Source organism: Bufo gargarizans, chromosome 11, assembly GCF_014858855.1.
Source record: "Bufo gargarizans isolate SCDJY-AF-19 chromosome 11, ASM1485885v1, whole genome shotgun sequence".
NCBI lineage: Eukaryota > Metazoa > Chordata > Amphibia > Anura > Bufonidae > Bufo > Bufo gargarizans.
Window position 1 is genome coordinate 52,468,591 of NC_058090.1, and position 17,050 is coordinate 52,485,640.

General features: G+C 44.9%; 1 protein-coding gene across 1 annotated transcript; it reads right to left on the reverse strand.

Moving 5' to 3' along the window:
• Positions 1 to 3,440: 3,440 nt before the first annotated feature.
• ERH (ERH mRNA splicing and mitosis factor) lies at positions 3,441 to 12,160 on the reverse strand. The gene is made up of 4 exons (XM_044271953.1): positions 12,040 to 12,160; positions 9,208 to 9,295; positions 7,461 to 7,581; positions 3,441 to 3,878 (listed from the first exon to the last, which is right to left on the reverse strand). Exons 1-4 carry the CDS (start codon positions 12,040 to 12,042, stop codon positions 3,776 to 3,778), a joined length of 315 nt encoding a protein of 104 aa, XP_044127888.1. The 5' UTR covers positions 12,043 to 12,160; the 3' UTR covers positions 3,441 to 3,775.
• Positions 12,161 to 17,050: the final 4,890 nt, after the last annotated feature.

The window sequence follows — 17,050 nt, forward strand, 5'->3', positions numbered from 1 at the left end:
CTTTAGGACCTGTGGTGACATCACTGTGGTCATCACATGCTACATCATATGATCCATCACCATGGTAATGGACCATGTGATTAGCTCAGTGACGTCACAACAGGTCCTGAAGAAAGCACAGGAGACCGGCAGCTGCGCGATCAATTGGAGGAGGCGAGTTAATTTTTTATTTATTTTTTTAACCCTCATTGGCACTTCCCACTGCGCCACCAATGTTTATTATACTGGGGGGGCACACTCAATGTTTATTATACTGGGGGGGGGCGCTCTCAATGTTTATTATACTGGGGGGGGGGGGGGCGCTCTCAATGTTTATTATACTGGGGTGTTTGGGGGGGCGGCGCACTGCGCCATCAATGAAGATAACTGACGTGTTAATAAAAATACAGGAGGCGGGTGCCGGAATGAAATAGCCTGCACCGACCTATATGACAGGGGGCTGCGATCAGCAGCAGTTAACCCCTCAGGTGCCGCTCCCTGTCATAGAGGTCGGATGCCGGCTATTTGATTCCGGCACCGCCCTCCTGTATTTGTATTAACACGTCAGTTATCTTCATTGGTGGCGCAGTGGCCACACGACCATTTTGGTCGCCATCTGGAGCCCTGGAAATGCTGCGATATAGGGAGTATTTGGTCTGCATTAAGGTTTAGGTAGGTGGTATGGGTCAGTGCAGTGGCGTTGCTAGGGCTGGTGTCACCCGGTGCGGTAGAAAATGGTGTCACCCCCCCACCCTCCGAAGCAATAATTTTTTAGCCATATATGGGGGCTATGGTGGTGCTACTGCCATAGGGGGCATCCATTAGCTCAGCAGACCCCCCCCTAGCAGTCAGAGCCTGGTCTGGGGAGGGGCACTTCCACATTATTTTCTGTCCGCTGCCACAAAACAATGGTGCTTATAGAACAGACTACACAGTGGGTCAGTGCCATCCATATTAGTGCCAGGACTCAAGGTTTCCAAACAAAACATTGCACAGGGCATCACACTGGTTTATTCAGCTCACCTTCTTCCCACAATGCACCCTAAATAAGCTACGCACATGAATCTGTAAGGACACTATTTAAAGAAAACAAATGTGACCAAGCCACCTTCTTGCATTGCACCATGGTCCAGTTTCAAAGCTCAAGTGGCCATTATAGTCGCTTTTGGTGGGGACAGCAGGTGGACTGGTCTGCAGCCCCATACATTCAAGCGGTGATGCACTATGTTCGCACATATACAGTCCTGATTAAAAGTTTAAGACCACTTGAAAAATGGCAAAAAATCCTATTTAGCATGGCTGGATCTTAACAAGGTTCCAAGTAGAGCTTCAACATGCAACAAGAAGAAATGGGAGTGAGATAACATTTTTTGAGCATTCAATTTAATGAAAACAACGAATAAACTGAAACAGGCTGTTTTTCAGCTGATCAAAAGTTTAGGACCACATGCCTTTAAAAGGCCAAATCTGCGCAAAGATGTGGATTCAATGTCCTTTTCTGGCAGGTAGTCACGTGTTGTGATGGCAAAGGCAAAAAAACTCTCCCTTTTTGAATGTGGTCGGGTTGTTTAACTGCATAAGCAGGGTCTCTCACAGCACGCCATCGCTGCTGAGGTGGGACACAGTAAGAAAGTCATTTGGAATTTCTTAAATGATCCTGAGGGATATGGAACAAAAAAAGTCAAGTGGAAGACCCAAAAAAGATTCACCAGCACTGACCTGGTGGATCCAGTTGGCTGTCTGTCAAGACATTGGAAAAATCCTCAACCCAAATTAAGGACCTTACTGGTGCTGATTGCAGCCCCATAACCATCAGACGCCATCTGAGACTGAAGGGCTTCAAAAACAAAAACAACATCTTCAAAGACCTTGTCTCCTTGAACGCCACAGAGATGCTCGTTTGGACTTTGCAAGAGAGCACCAAACATGGGACAGGTGGAAGAAAGTTTTATTCTCTGATGAGAAAATTGTTTTAACCTTGATGGTCCTGATGGTTTCCAACGTTACTGGCATGACAAGCAGATCCCACCTGAGATGTTTTCTACGTGCCACAGTGGAGGGGGCACCATAATGGTCTGGGGTGCTTTTTTCTTCAGTGGAACAATGAAGCTTCAGGAAGAGCAAGGGGGTCAAACGGCCACTGGCTATGTCCAGATGTTGCAGAGAGCATTCCTCATTAATGAGGGCCCTCGTCTGTGTGGTAACGACTGGGTTTTTCAACAGGACAACTCTCCAGTACACAATGCCCGCAGGACAAGGGACTTCGTCCAGGAAAATAACATCACTCTTTTGGCCCATCCTGCGTGTTCCCCTGATCTAAATCCAATTGAGAACCTTTGAGGATGGATGGCAAGGGAAGTTAACAAAAAAAGGACAACAGTTCCAGACAGTAGATGGGCTTTGTGCGGCCGTCTTCACCACTTGGAGAAATTTTCCCACTCACCTCATGGAAACGCTTGCATCAAGCATGCCGAAACCAATTTTTGAAGTGATCAACAATAACGGCGGAGCTACTCATTACTGAGTTCATGTTTGCAAGTTGGACTTCTGTTTTGGAGGTGTGGTCCTAAACTTTTGATCAGCTGAAAAACAGCCTGTTTCAGTTTGTTGTTTTCATTAAATTGAATGCTCATAAAATGTTTTGTCTCACTCCCATTTCTTCTTGTTGCATGTTGAAGCTCTACTTGGAACCTTGTTAAGATCCAGCCATGCTAATTATGATTTTTCAAGTTGTCTTAAACTTTTGATCAGGCCTATAGATCTACTAGGTGATAACTTTCAGCTTGGTAGTCCTACCGCTGGGATCCCCACCGATCAAAAGAACAGGGGCCCTGTGCAGTGTGAAAATGTTGGTGTTTGAAATGAACAGCTTAAGTATACACCAGAGGTGGCTTAGCAACAGGACTCACCATTGACAATGGAGACCCAAATCTCACTGCTTCTATGGAGAATTGGAGTCACCTTGGTGCATGACTGCTGGTTAAAAAGTTAGGTTTAAAGGGGTTTCTGAGACTTCTCTACTGATTACCTTTCCTCTGCATAAGTCCTCAATATCTGATCAGTGGGGGGGGGTCTGACACCCGGGCCCCCTGCCAATCTGCTGCTTGCAGTAGAGCCGTGGGCTTGTCTCTGCTCACCAAGCACAGCACCGTCAATTTGATACTGGCTGTGCTTGGTATCGCAGCTCAGCCCTATTCACTTTAATGGGGCTGAGCTGCGCCTAGGCCATGTGGCATCACATGACCTAGGCATAGCTGCGAGAAGACTGTGGTGCTACTGCGAGCACCAATGCCTCTTCAAACAGCTGATCAGCAGGGCTCCCGGTTACCACCACAGATCAGATACTGATCTATCCTCTGGATAGATCAGGAGAAAGTCTTGGACACCACTAATTTCAATTTGAGTCTTACAAACGTGAACTAGAAAGAAAAAAGAAAAAAACACAAAACACACATCACATCTTAACTATGAAGTCATTTTATTATTTTTGTCTAAAATATTAAATTTAGGGCATAGTGAATCCAGCCATAAAGGGGCTTTGGAAAATGTTGCACAACCTAGCTGTCCTGCACTGGTACAGCTTGACTTTGCAAGGATTCTCAGGGGTACAAGCATAAAGTCAGTTGCCATTTCATCTCTGCTGGTCAACAAAATGTAACAAAAGTTTTTAACATAAGTTTCATTACTGATCTAAAAACATTGTCCCCTATAGCATAAACAGAACACAAAAAAAAGAAATCACTATATTACAAAACAAAACACCCTCTACTGCCCGCTGTACACAACCATCCGACGCTTATTTCCCTGCTTGCTGAGCCTGTCGACGAAGGAGGACATAAATCTTCTCTTTGATCCAATCTTTGTTATAGGGCTGATATGTCTGAGTGTCGGCCCGATACCTGCAGGGGAATGTCACAGAAGCATTTTATTAAATGAAAAATTATGGATCAGTATCAACACGTGGCAGATGTATTGTCTGCTGAAATTGGCCCTGTTCCAGATTTTTTATTCCTCAGTTCATAAGTCAGTGTGGCTGGTTGAAATGGTGTGGATAGGCCCATGGCAGTAACATGCGAGTGCACCTAGACACCGTAGTAAAATGCACCAAAATGTGAATTTTTTTCTTTTAACAAATTTGAGTATATAGTTAGTTATTCAGGAATCTACTGTGACTAGCCCAAACAGGCCGAGTGGCTTTAGATAGCTACCGCAGACAAATGTGTCTAACCCTTCACCACCTTCATTATCCAGCCTGATCCCCTGTGATAAATCTGGTGCAGACCTAGACAGCCGGTCTAAGCTTAGGCCAGCAATAGGATTATTATGTGTGCTCCACTCATCTCTCAGGCATTCAAAATGGATTCCTTGCGGTCAGTATTTGTCTGCAAAATTAAAGGGGTTTTCTGAGACTTTTCTATTGATGACCTATTCTCTGGATAGCAGATCAGCGGCGATCGCAGGTGTCAGACCCCCACCGATGAGATACTGATGACCTAGGTTACTGAGGATAGGTCATTAGTAGAAAAGTCATTGAAAACCCCCTTAACTCATGCCTTACCTTATAACTGCATCAGATAAAAAAATATACATATCAGACAGCTCTATATTCAGAATTAGTTGGAGGGAAAATAGGTCATCCGATAGGTGGGGAGTCTGATGTCCGGCACCTTGCCGATTAGCTGTTTGAAGAGGCTCCAGTGACTGCTGTACCCTCTTCCTATGCCAGTGACATCACGTTCATTGGTCACGCGGCTTAGGGACAGCTCAGTCTCATTTAGCGGGGTTGTATGAGTTACAGAAAACATTTTAAAAACAAAAAATACACTCTGCAAACCTGATGGTCAGGAATATATACATTAGATTAGATAAGTCAGGTCTAGCAAAAGAAAAATGCTACCCAGCACTGCTCTGGCCCCCTTTGTTTACATGCAGTTGCAGAGCTCTGGGAGTGTGAAACATTCTGACGTTCTTCTCATGAATATTTGTGGGTGTCAGTTAAGACTACCTTCTCCTCCTGCCCAGTCTTGGTTCTCTTTGCTGACAGATCCATCTTCTCATGCTGCAGCTCTTCCCAGTATTTACTGACCTCTCAGACATGCTTTTTTCTGGCCATTTACATCTTGCCGCTGCTTCCATTTATACAGGCAAAGGATTTCACCTGTTCCAGTCCCGTAAACCACCCACCTTCTTAGCTTTCATTGTGACTGGAATGCCTCTTCTGTTTCTTGGGTTATAAAAGCTAATGCGAAGCCATTCTGCCTCCAGTAACGTGCAGGGAGTGAGGCCTTGTGCCAACAATCTCCGCCCACTTCTCAAACCTCAGTTCTGATGTTCCTATGGCCCATACAGTCTCTATGAGGATGCCTTCTGAATGGACATGCCTGACACATACAAATAATAACTGACAACCTCTCTAAATGAATAGGGCAGAGTTGCAATACCATGCACAGCTGTTATTCCAAGTACAGCACTGTGCTTGGTAGACAGAGGAGGTCGAAGACTCAAAAAGCTGATTGTGGAGGTGCTGGGTCTCGGACCCCATCAGAAACGGATGTCCTATTCTATTCTGAGTGTAAAAAAGCCACTGGAAGGGTCTTTGAATAAATAAATAAAAATATATACATATACACACACACACACACTCACACACACACACCAAAAGTTTGGACACCTTCTCATTCAAAGAGTTTTCTTTATTTTCATGACTGAAAATTGTAGATTCACACTGAAGGCATCAAAACTATGAATTAACACATGTGGCATTATATACATAACAGAAAAGTGTGAAACTGAAAATATGTCATATTCTAGGTTCTTCAAAGTAGCCACCTTTTGCTTTGATTACTGCTTTGCATTCTCTTGATGAGCTTTAAGAGGTAGTCATCTGAAATGGTCTTCCAATAGTCTTGAAGGAGTTCCCAGAGATGCTTAGCACTTGTTGGCCCTTTTGCCTTCACTCTGCGGTCCAGCTCACCCCAAACCATCTCGATTGGGTTCAGGTCCGGTGACTGTGGAGGCCAGGTCATCTGGCGCAGCACCCCATCACTCTCCTTCATGGTCAAATAGCCCTTACACAGCCTGGAGGTGTGTTTGGGGTCATTGTCCTGTTAAAAAAATAAATGATGGTCCAACTAAACGCAAACCGGATGGAATAGCATGCCACTGCAAGATGCTGTGGTAGCCATGCTAGTTCTGTATGCTTTCAATTTTGAATAAATCCCCAACAGTGTCACCAGCAAAGCACCCCCACACCATCACACCTCCTCCTCCATGCTTCACGGTGGGAACCAGGCATGTAGAGTCCATCCGTTCACCTTTTCTGTGTCGTACAAAGACACGGTGGTTGGAACCAAAGACCTCAAATTTGGACTCATCAGACCAAAGCACAGATTTCCACTGGTTTAATGTCCATTCCTTGTGTTCTTTAGCCCAAACAAGTCTCTTCTGCTTGTTGCCTGTCCTTAGCAGTGGTTTCCTAGCAGATATTCTACCATGAAGGCCTGATTCACACAGTCTCCTCTTAACAGTTGTTCTAGAGATGTGTCTGCTGCTAGAACTCTGTGTGGCATTGATCTGGTCTCTAATCTGAGCTGCTGTTAACCTGCGATTTCTGAGGCTGGTGACTCGGATGAACTTATCCTCAGCAGCAGAGGTGACTCTTGGTCTTCCTTTCCTGGGGCGGTCCGCATGTGAGCCAGTTTCTTTGTAGCGCTTGATGGTTTTTGTAACTGCACTTGGGGACACTTTCAAAGTTTTCCCAATTTTTCAGAGTGACCTTCATTTCTTAAAGTAATGATGGCCACTCGTTTTTCTTTACTTAGCTGCTTTTTTCTTGCCATAATACAAATTCTAACAGTCTATTCAGTAGGACTATCAGCTGTGTATCCACCTGACTTCTCCACAACGCAACTGATGGTCCCAACCCCATTTATAAGGCAAGAAATCCCACTTATTAAACCTGACAGGGCACACCTGTGAAGTGAAAACCATTTCAGGTGACTACCTCGAAGCTCATCAAGAGAATGCCAAGAGTGTGCAAAGCAGTAATCAAAGCAAAAGGTGGCTACTTTGAAGAACCTAGAATATGACATTTTCAGTCGTTTCACACTTTTCTGTTATGTATATAATGCCACATGTGTTAATTCATAGTTTTGATGCCTTCAGTGTGAATCTACAATTTTCAGTCATGAAAATAAAGAAAACTCTTTAAAATGAGAAGATATGGAACTCCCACTGGTTCACAAGAACTGTCTGGTGTGCCCCCCTCCATGGATGGAGCAGCAGTTGTCAGCTTCATCTCTATGAGAATGAGAGATCACTCAGTACCATGATCTCCTGCAGACCCACAGAGATGAACTGAGAGCTAGTGTGTATATTTCTGATGTAGCGGGACTCAATGCATATAAAACACACTTGTATAGTATTTACTCAGCATCTTATGACGATTTATCATATATGAAGTGATATGATTCTATACTTACACTAGACAGCTAAGGTCTGCTAGGTCATCAATGAAGTCAAAGAGCTGACTGATATCATATGTGATGGATGGGCTGTTAGGATTCATTCTCTTTAAATGTTCTTCATACATCTTACAAACTCCTGTACAATAGAAGAAAGGTTAGCAATGAGAAATAGGAACATTATCTTGGTAATTCTTCCTGAGAACCAGATGTTAAAGGGGTATTACCATGTTGAGCATATCGATAGTATATGCTTAGTGTCTAATAAGTGTGTGTACCACCTCTGGGATCTGCAACTATGCTTAGAACGGAGCCTGCGGAAGTCCAACTGAAAGTAAAGGGAAGCACAGTGCGCAAGTGTGGCCACAGCTCCATTCACTTCTATGGGGCTGATACAAATGTCCAAGCCAGTGCTGCCATAGGAATGAGAGGAGGGCAGCTGTACATGTGCGGTGCGCCCTCCAGCACTTTGCAGGTTCTAGGTGCCAGAGGTGGGACCCACGCCTATCAGACATTGGTGGCATATCCTAGCAATATGCTCCAAGATGGGAATAGCCCTTAAACCTGCTGTCCCAAAAAGCAGCTATCCTAGGTCAGACAGCTGATACTTGTAGATGAAAAAGACATGCTTAAAAAACATCAAATATATTTAACAGCATGTGAACACAGTTACTTGACTAAATGTTTTAAGCCCTTCCAGACTACCAGGAGTGGTACAGGGCTGCTGCACACTTGTTCCTATGGAGAACAGTGCAATTCTAAATTTAGCCTTCAATGCTAAATGATTGCTTGTTTTAGTTCCCTAGAGATGCGGAGAATAAAAGTAACAGGTCAATTTTACAGCATAGGAAACGGTGTAAAAAAGCATAAAACTGTGGTGGAATGGCTTCCCACCACATTGTATGCAACCATAAGTGATGCCATTAGAAAGCAAGTCTTTCCCCACAAAACAATAAGTCCTCATATGGCTGTGAATGAAAAAATTAAAAAGTTATGGCTTTGGGAGGGCTGGGAGTAAAAAACTGACGGAAAATCACCAGGTCTTGAAAGGGTTAAAACCTGAAATACCACAGCAGGTCTGCAAGGAAGAAAATAGCTCCTCCGCACAGGTGACAGAACTGTCAATACCTGGGATAACCCATGGCCAGGCATGGCTTCTTTTTTGGAAGGAAATGGCCATGTTTTTCTAACGGGGGCGCTTTTATCATCAGCGTAACGGATCATTTTTTGGTAGGTTTAAAGGTGTATACTGAATCACGCATCAGCCTGATAATCACTCAGTAATTCAAGTAAAAACTCCAACAGGGCTGATTAACGCTAGATCAATTGGCCGGAACATTTGAAATAAGATAGTTTTTCACAAAGATGTAATTTCAGCCCCCAAATGAAGAAGCTAAATGAATTTTGTCATCATTTGGCTGCCATTTTATTTTCACCTACTGTAATGTTGGATAGAGAGAACCTAAAGATCCTTGTACAATATGGTAGTTATTTAAAAAAAAAAACTTGAGTATTTCCTGCACTATAAGACATGCTTTTCCCCCCAAAAGTCCAACAGGGTAGTGCAATGTAAGGTCACAATGCAAAGGCGCGTCGGCAGGAAGAGCTGGATCTGAGTGGCGGGGATGTCTGGAGCAGGCCAGGTAAGCTGAAGGCCTGCGGTCTGTTCAGGAACAGGGATGTGATTTGGGGGACTGATCTGAGGTCTTATTTTCCTCCTCTAAAACCTAGGTGTGTCTTATGGTGTGGGAAATATACTTCATACCTTCCATGCATTCGTTGACAGATTCATAATCTGCATATGTTCTTCCTTCAGGCCTCTTTGTAGGCTGGACCAGCAAGATAGTGTGAGACTAGAAGAGAAAGATATAAATTATCACCATTTATAATAAATATTAAATCCACATACCCAGACTGTTTAATATGTTACCAAAATTATGTCAACTGTAAGCTTTACATGATAAAGGTAAGGGGGTTATAGAGATTAAAAGTGTTGTGTGAACATAGCCCCTAAAATTTAACTTTCGTTTAAAGCTAAATTATCAAAAGACCTGATGGTGGGAGCCCAGATGCCAAGACCCCCATCAATCCGCTTCTCTCTCCATACTAGCTGAAGACCGGCTCAGACTTTCTATGGTAAAGACTGTTCTGGGCTGAGCTCTTCTGCCTCCTCATTCTGGTGATGAGCAGAGCTCTTCGCACCTGGATCACTACAGGTATAATTGATGGCCTGTAGGTACGACGCCATCAATATATAAGCAAGTGTGGCTCCAAGTGCTGGGATCTCCAAGGGTCACAACAATGACTGTTCTTCTGTGCACTGGCATCTGGGTATACCCGATCAGTCACAATCGCTTTAACGGGGCTTAAAGGGAACCCGTCACCTAGAAAACACATATTGAACCGCTAGCCGTAACTTGTTGCAGCCTGTAGCACAATTATAAAGTTGTTTTTGCTGTACATTGTGCCAAAAGTCTGGGGGAAAAAAGGACTTATTCAACTAGCGGCATCTTGAAGGGGGTAGCAGCCTTCTCACCTGAAATCAAGCTCCCTTTCCCGTCCATTAGCATTTGATTTATAGGATTTCCCATTCCTTCGATACATGATGTTTGAACATAGTCTTGCACAAGCGCCGTGTCACCGCACCTGCGCACTGTTCCCCTCAGCTGTGAGGTAGTTTTCAGAGGCTCAATGCTCAGGCACTCATACAAAAGAGCCTGTGCGAGACTAAGTTAGAGCCTGGCAGTGAAGGAATTGGACATCCTATAAGACTGTAAGGGGCGGAGGCGCTCTTGACTTCAGGCGAGAAAGCCGCTGCCTCCTTGATTCAAGGCTATGGTTTACATAGTCGGGCCAGTGGAATAGAAGTCTTTTTTTCAGACTTTTGGTGCATCGTAAGGTAGACAGGCAACTTTATATTCATGCTACAGACTGCAATAAGGTTTAATGTGGTAATAGGCCTAGTAAAAGCCAAAGGGGCAGCAGGACTCCACTGAGAATTACATCCTCTTCTTTCTTGGGGGGTATGGGGTCCTGACGGTCAAAAACACACCTATCAACATGGCCCAACAATATTATGATCAATCATGATTGCGATGGAACTGCTTCAAGATCTATAGTGAACCTCTATGTCCTTAACCAGTGTAACTCCTGCTTAGAAAAAAAGTTACAATCAACCAGGGGTTGAAGTGGTAGAGAAGTCCCCAGATTGTCCCTTTGCTGGTCTTTGAATACCTGTATCCTACGCCAGCTGAGGTTTTTTTCCTCTTAAAATTAAGGGGTACAAGGCATTTAAAGGGTTATTCCACACCATAAGGAACATGTATTAACCCAATGGGAGTCCAATCACAACAGCAGGTCCCTCCAAAAGGAATGAGTCGAACATCTCCGCCCCATTCATCTCTATGGCTGGGTGCAGGCGCTCTTCTGTCTCTGGCAGGCCCATAATAATGAATGCTCAGCCTGCTGGCACATTAATGACTTATTACCGGCATAGGTCATCAGTATCTGATCAGTGGTGGTCCGACACCCTCCCTGATTAGCTGCGGCCTCCTCACAGCTCACCAAGCACAGCGCTGGCCATTGTATAGGTCATCAGTGTCAGGCCCGCATTTATTTTGGAAGTCCAAATGGGGTACAAGACCCCTATTCTCTGTCCCCAAAAATGTAAAGTTATCCCCTATCCTACCCCTTTAAGGCTTCCCTAAGACCCCTCCATCAGCTTTCATTGCTGCAGTAAATAAGCCACAAACAGCGCATGGGTGTGCTCGGTCTGTCTCCATTTCAGATAAGGTGATTCAGCACAGTAGCTTCTGGATAAAATCCACAGGTATAATCAAAAAGATAAAATGACACCATGTAACAAGGGCGCGTGCCAGGCCTACTCGTTTCTTAACCGCAGCCATGACTAAAAAATGCTAAATTGAAAACACGTAGGGCGTTCTATCAGGGCGGTGTTACAGGGTGTTATTTTATCTTTGGAGCTCTCCATTTTGGCACATACAGGGCTTGTACCCTCGATACATACAGTAGGGTAACAAGGAGGCATCACAAATTACAATGCTAGGCTTCATAAAGTTATGGCTCTAGCTGCCTACAGCCACCACTAGGGGGAGCTGCCAACTTAGTACATGTCCCTTCTAAACCCATAGTAGCTAGAGATAGAAATGCTGGGTATACTGGCTCCAAAATGGCCCCCTACTTAAAAAGCTCCTCTGGGATGTAGCACAAGAGCGCCTGCCTGGCCTACGCATTTCAGACCTTAATCACTGCCGTGGTTAAGAAAAGCAAAATTGAATATAGGCCGGGCTTGCAGGGCGTCGTTTCATCTTTGGAGCTCTCCATGTGGACAGAGAGGGTCCTGCAGGGACAACCCCTCTAACCTACCGCAGGTGTACATATGGAGAAAGGGAATCACCGCCAGACCAGGCGCTAACTAAAGCCAGCCATGGCAGAGGCCTCACCCCAACCCCCCAGGTCTTGGGCGCTCGCCCCGTGCACATGGAACACACAGTGCGGCGCACAGCACGCCGGGAACACGTCCCTCCCGGTAACAGGTGTACCGGTAAGGTAAAGCGCGAACCGTCTCCGTACTCACCATCTCCAGGCTCTGCACGAAAACACAAACCAACCGTAACTCAGACCGGAAGGACTCTCTGCAAGTTCCGGCGAAAATGAGGCCGTAGGTAATAGCCAGAACCGGAAGTGACGATGTGTGACGTCACCACGTTTTCATCTCGCGATACTTCCCAGGAGGCAAGGGGGTGGATAGCTTATTTTATCGGTATACATTGTACTCAATATACACAGTACAGTTCGGTAACGAGGAGGAGGCACGGAGTCACGATTTGCAATGCTAGGCTGACTAGGCTTTATAAAGTTACGGTTCTAGCTGCCTACAGCCACCACTAGGGGGAGCTGTCAACTTATTACATGTCCCTTCTAAATCCATAGAGGCTAGTGGTTGGAATTCTGGTGATATTGGCTCCAAAATGGCCCCTATTTAACCCTTAGGATACCAGAGGTTTTTCGTTTTTCCTTGAACGGTCACATAGCTGTATGAGGGCTTTTCTTTGCGGGACAAGTTGTACTTTCTAATGCCACCATTAATTATGGAATACAGTGTTTTTGGAAGCGGTAAAAAAATTCCACATGAGGTGAAATTAGAAAAAAACCTGCAATTCCTTTACTGTTTTACAGGGTTTTGTTCCCATGGCGTTCCGTTTGCGGCAAAACTGAGCATGCCATTTATCCTCTGGGTCAGTACGATTACAAAGATTACCGCATATGTAAAGTTTTTTTTTATGTCTAAATAGTGTAAAAATAAATGTAAACTTTGAAAAAAAATATTTTTTTTTTACATTACCATACGCTGACCGCCATAACATTTTCTTCGTCGTATTGGCAAATACAATATTTTTATATTCGGCTGCTGATACCTAATATTTTTTGCTATTTACTATAGGTATTTATTTTTTTATTATACGGAAAGATTTAAACTTATATTTTTTAACAGTTTTTTTACCTTTTTGTAATGATTTTGAAGCTTGTAGTTAAGCCTACAAAATATATTTTTTTAATTTTGAACAATCATGTATTTTTAAAATGACTTTATTACTGTCTATTGCTCATTTCCTATATTGTCCTGCCTCCTGGTGGCCAAAATAAAAATTGCAGATTGAATGCCCTCCGCCTCTTCAGCGAGGCTGAAGCGCTTTTTAATCAATTTCTGGAATGCTCACTGGTCACAGAGGATGCCGTTAACACCCCCGGAAGCGAGCATCTGGGTTTTTGCGCATTTAGATGCCGTGATCTCACTTGATAACGGCATCTAAAGGTTTTAATTACCGCCATCGGCATTATTGCTGGTCGCGATAATTAGCTGCAGGTCTCTGCTGTTTCAAACAGCGGCCATGACACCTGCTGCTTGTGCATGTACGGCGCTGGTACCGAAAGGGTTAAAAGGATTTTCTGGGTTTTACATATCGATGACCTATGCTCCGGATAGGTTATCAATCTGAGATTGGCGAGGGTCTGACACCTGGCACCCTTACTGATCAACTGTTTGTGGAAGCCATAGTTCTCCCATGAGTGCTGCTGCCTCCTCGCATCTTCCCACCAAAGTTTACTAGCACCGGTGGTATTGCAGATCAGCCCCATTCATTTAAATGCACCATGTAACGGAGAAAAGTGGCCTCACGTGGTCTAGGAAGAGGCCTGAGCACTCGTGGCATGCCACTGCCTCTTCATACAGCCAATAGTTGGGAGCCCCGAGAGTCAGACCCTCCGCTGATATTTAATGACCTATTCTGAGGACAGGCCATCAACATCAAAAATCCCGAAGAACCCCTTTAATACAGTTAGGCCCCTTTCACACGGGTGTCACAGAAGAGGTCCGGATGCGTTGGGGGAAACCCAGGCCAGTGCGCACGCAATTTCTGTCAGTTTTGTATGCGGTTGCGTTGTTCAGTTTTTTCCGCGCGAGTGCAAAGCGTTTTAATGTGTTTTGCACGTGCGTGATAAAAAACTGAATGTTGCTACCCAGACCCGAACTCGGACTTCTTCACTGAAGTTTGGGTTCGGTGTTCTGTAGGTTTGATTATTTTCCATTATAACATGATTATAATGGAAAATAATAGCATTCTTAATACAGAATGCTAAGTAAAATGACCATTGAGGGTTAAAAAATAAATAAATTACCTCATCCACTTGATTGCGCACCCGTTATCGTCTTCTTTCTTTTTCTTGCAGGACCTGCGCTGACGTTATCGCGCTCACCACGTGGTGACCGCGATGACGTCAGCACAGCAGGTCTTGCAAGAAGAAAGAAGACAATAACGGCTGCGCAATCAAGTGGATGAGGTGAGTATTTTTTATTTTTTACCCCCTCAATGGACCTTTTACTTAGCATTCTGTATTAAAGAATGCTATTATTTTCCATTATAACCATGTTATAATGGAAAATAATAAAGTAAATGGACTTTAATGGGGTCCCGGGGCTCATCCCTATTTATTCACATCATCTCCTTAGCAACCATCTGAGAAAATTGCATTGCACTTGCGGATGCAATGCGATTTTCACGCAGCCCCATTCACTTCTGCAGAATATAGAACATGTGTGAACACAAGTGATGCGTGAAAATCACTGTTCATGTGCACAGCCCCATAGAAAAGAATAGGTCAGGATTCAGTGCGGGTGCAATGCGTTCACGTCACGCATTGCACCCGCGCAAAAAACTCGCCCGTGTGAAAGGGGCCTTAGGGTTTACTCACACGTTGGATTTTTGGCACAGGTTTAAGTGCAGATTCGGTGCAGAAAACTGCCGACTCTGTATTGAAACCTTCTTCTGTTGTTTTCAATGGGAGGCCATGCCACAGTTCATGGGGATTTTTCCAGACCACATCCATTCTTGGCGACGTTAGGGCGTGGACACATTGGAAAGCCGCAGCAGGAGCCTGCTCTTGGTTTAGCGCCATTTAATTAAAACTCACAGCGGAAACCGCAGCAGTTTGGTCCATGGGTTTTCATTGTGAATAGTGCGGTCTTGCACTCAGCTGTCCACACAGTAACCACGTGCGATCTGAAACATGTAAGAGTAGTTTGGATCCTGAGTTTGTGACATTGCGGTTGTATTAAAAGTTACATTTTAACTGTAATGAGTGATGGATCATCTTGTTCCCTGCGTGTCTGAAGCCACAGGAGCTGGTCCACGTCTGAGCACCGACAAGAGATGCTGATGAACTGTTTTTTGTTGTTACCAACATTGCAGTTGGTAAATTCAGGACATATACTTCCTGCCCCTGGGAATGCCGAAACCCAACAAGGACCCGCACTTATGATATAAACCCAGAATTTGCCGGGGCTATCTCTGAAAATTTGGGACTGTTGGCGACTATGCGTGAGATTTGTGTGTCTCCACAGGACAAGGACCTGGCGACACTCAGAGACCATTATCTGTAATGGTCTCCATGTCCGTGTGCCATTAGACAAGGACCAGAGTAATGCATGCCCTTAGTTCCTTCTCAAGGGCCCTCACTTCATATGGAAAAATGGAGGTGTGAATTGCCCCATTTACTTCTCTAGTTCCAGTCTGAACCAGGCCTTACAGAGGATATATTTAGGCCAGTTTCCCACAAGTGTGTGAGGTCCTGAAAATAGTATGATGGACGCGTTTGTGGACCAACAGTGGCTTGGCTGACCCAGATTCACGGTATTATAGTGATCCATGATGCTGTGAGTTCCAGCTCAACCATGAGTCCACTGTCCTGTACTCACAGCATCATTTCAGTACAGGGCTGTAGGCCTGCAGCTGGGCCGGAACTCGCAGCATCATACAGCACCATGAGACAGGGAGCTCAGGTCAGCAGAGCTGCAGTCGGTCAGGGACATGTGGACGTCACACAGACTCTATGGGGATCTTTTATGAACATTTTTATTCCAGTTTTTGCTGTAAAATAAGTAGCAAGACCCCTTATTGCGAATTTTTAAATAGCTGTTCAGAGCGGGCTGGGAGCTTAGTGTCCCTGGAAGAAACCTACAAGAGGCCCCATGTTGTAGGCAGGTCCAAATTGACAGAAGGCAGGCAACACAAGTAGGCGAGGCTTTCAATACCACAGTGCAGCACAAAATACTGCCCCAGCAGAACCAAATACCACAGTGCAGCACAAAATACTGCCCCAGCAGAACCAAATACCACAGTGCGGCACAATATACTGCCCCAACAGAACCAAATACCACAGTGCAGCACAAAATACTGCCCCAGCAGAACCAAATACCACAGTGCAGCACAGAATACCGCCCCAGCAGAACCAAATGCCACAGTGCAGCACAAAATACTGCCCCAGCAGAACCACATACCACAGTGCAGGACAATATACTGCCCCAACAGAACCAAATACCACAGTGCAGCACAAACTACCGCCCCAGCAGAACCAAATACCACAGTGCAGCACAAAATATGCCACCACCACCTTCCCAAGAATTCCACAAATATAGCCATACTGAGGATGGCGATATAGTTGATTTCGGGAGGGCACCTGCAGCGGATGCCAGGTTCATAAGTACCTGATGCATATTAATTAATGCTGAGAGTATCAGCGCATTATGTATCCAGCCGGCGGCCATGAGGAGGGCTCAAGTGGCCCCCTGGGCATTGGTCTGCTGGGAAATTTCCCTGTGGGGTCTATGGGCAGTTCACACCTGCAACGATATTTTGTCACACAGGCATTTTTTCGCCACTTCGTAATGGCGGGGGCTGGGCCGGGACTTAGGCATCGCCAAATTTTCTAAGGTGTAAAAGAGGAGTAAAGACTACACCAGTCAGGGACTTCAGTAGTTTTACTCAAGGTGCCTAGATTGCTGGAGGTGCGCCTAATTTATGGTGCAGCGCAGCTTGGTGGGGAAACAAAGACCTCCTATATTCCAACCTCCACACACTCATGGGAAAACTGGCTTTTCAGAACTAGTGCTCAAAGTGGAACAGTTGCTGATGACCAATCAGATCAGAGCTTTCATCTTTTCTGTACAGGTCATAAAGTGAGAGAAGCGTTCTGATTGGTTAGTACTGGCAACCACTCCATTTCTTGTGCGTGTATGTATACTGTGCTGG

What these genes read in the sequence shown, in the direction of transcription:
- ERH (XM_044271953.1), bottom strand. An exon ending in TGTCAACGAATGCATGGAAG is followed by an intron (nt 7,582 to 9,207) that starts GTATGAAGTATA and finishes TCTATTGTACAG; the next exon opens with GAGTTTGTAAGATGTATGAA. An exon ending in GCAGACCTTAGCTGTCTAGT is followed by an intron (nt 3,879 to 7,460) that starts GTAAGTATAGAA and finishes ATTCCCCTGCAG; the next exon opens with GTATCGGGCCGACACTCAGA.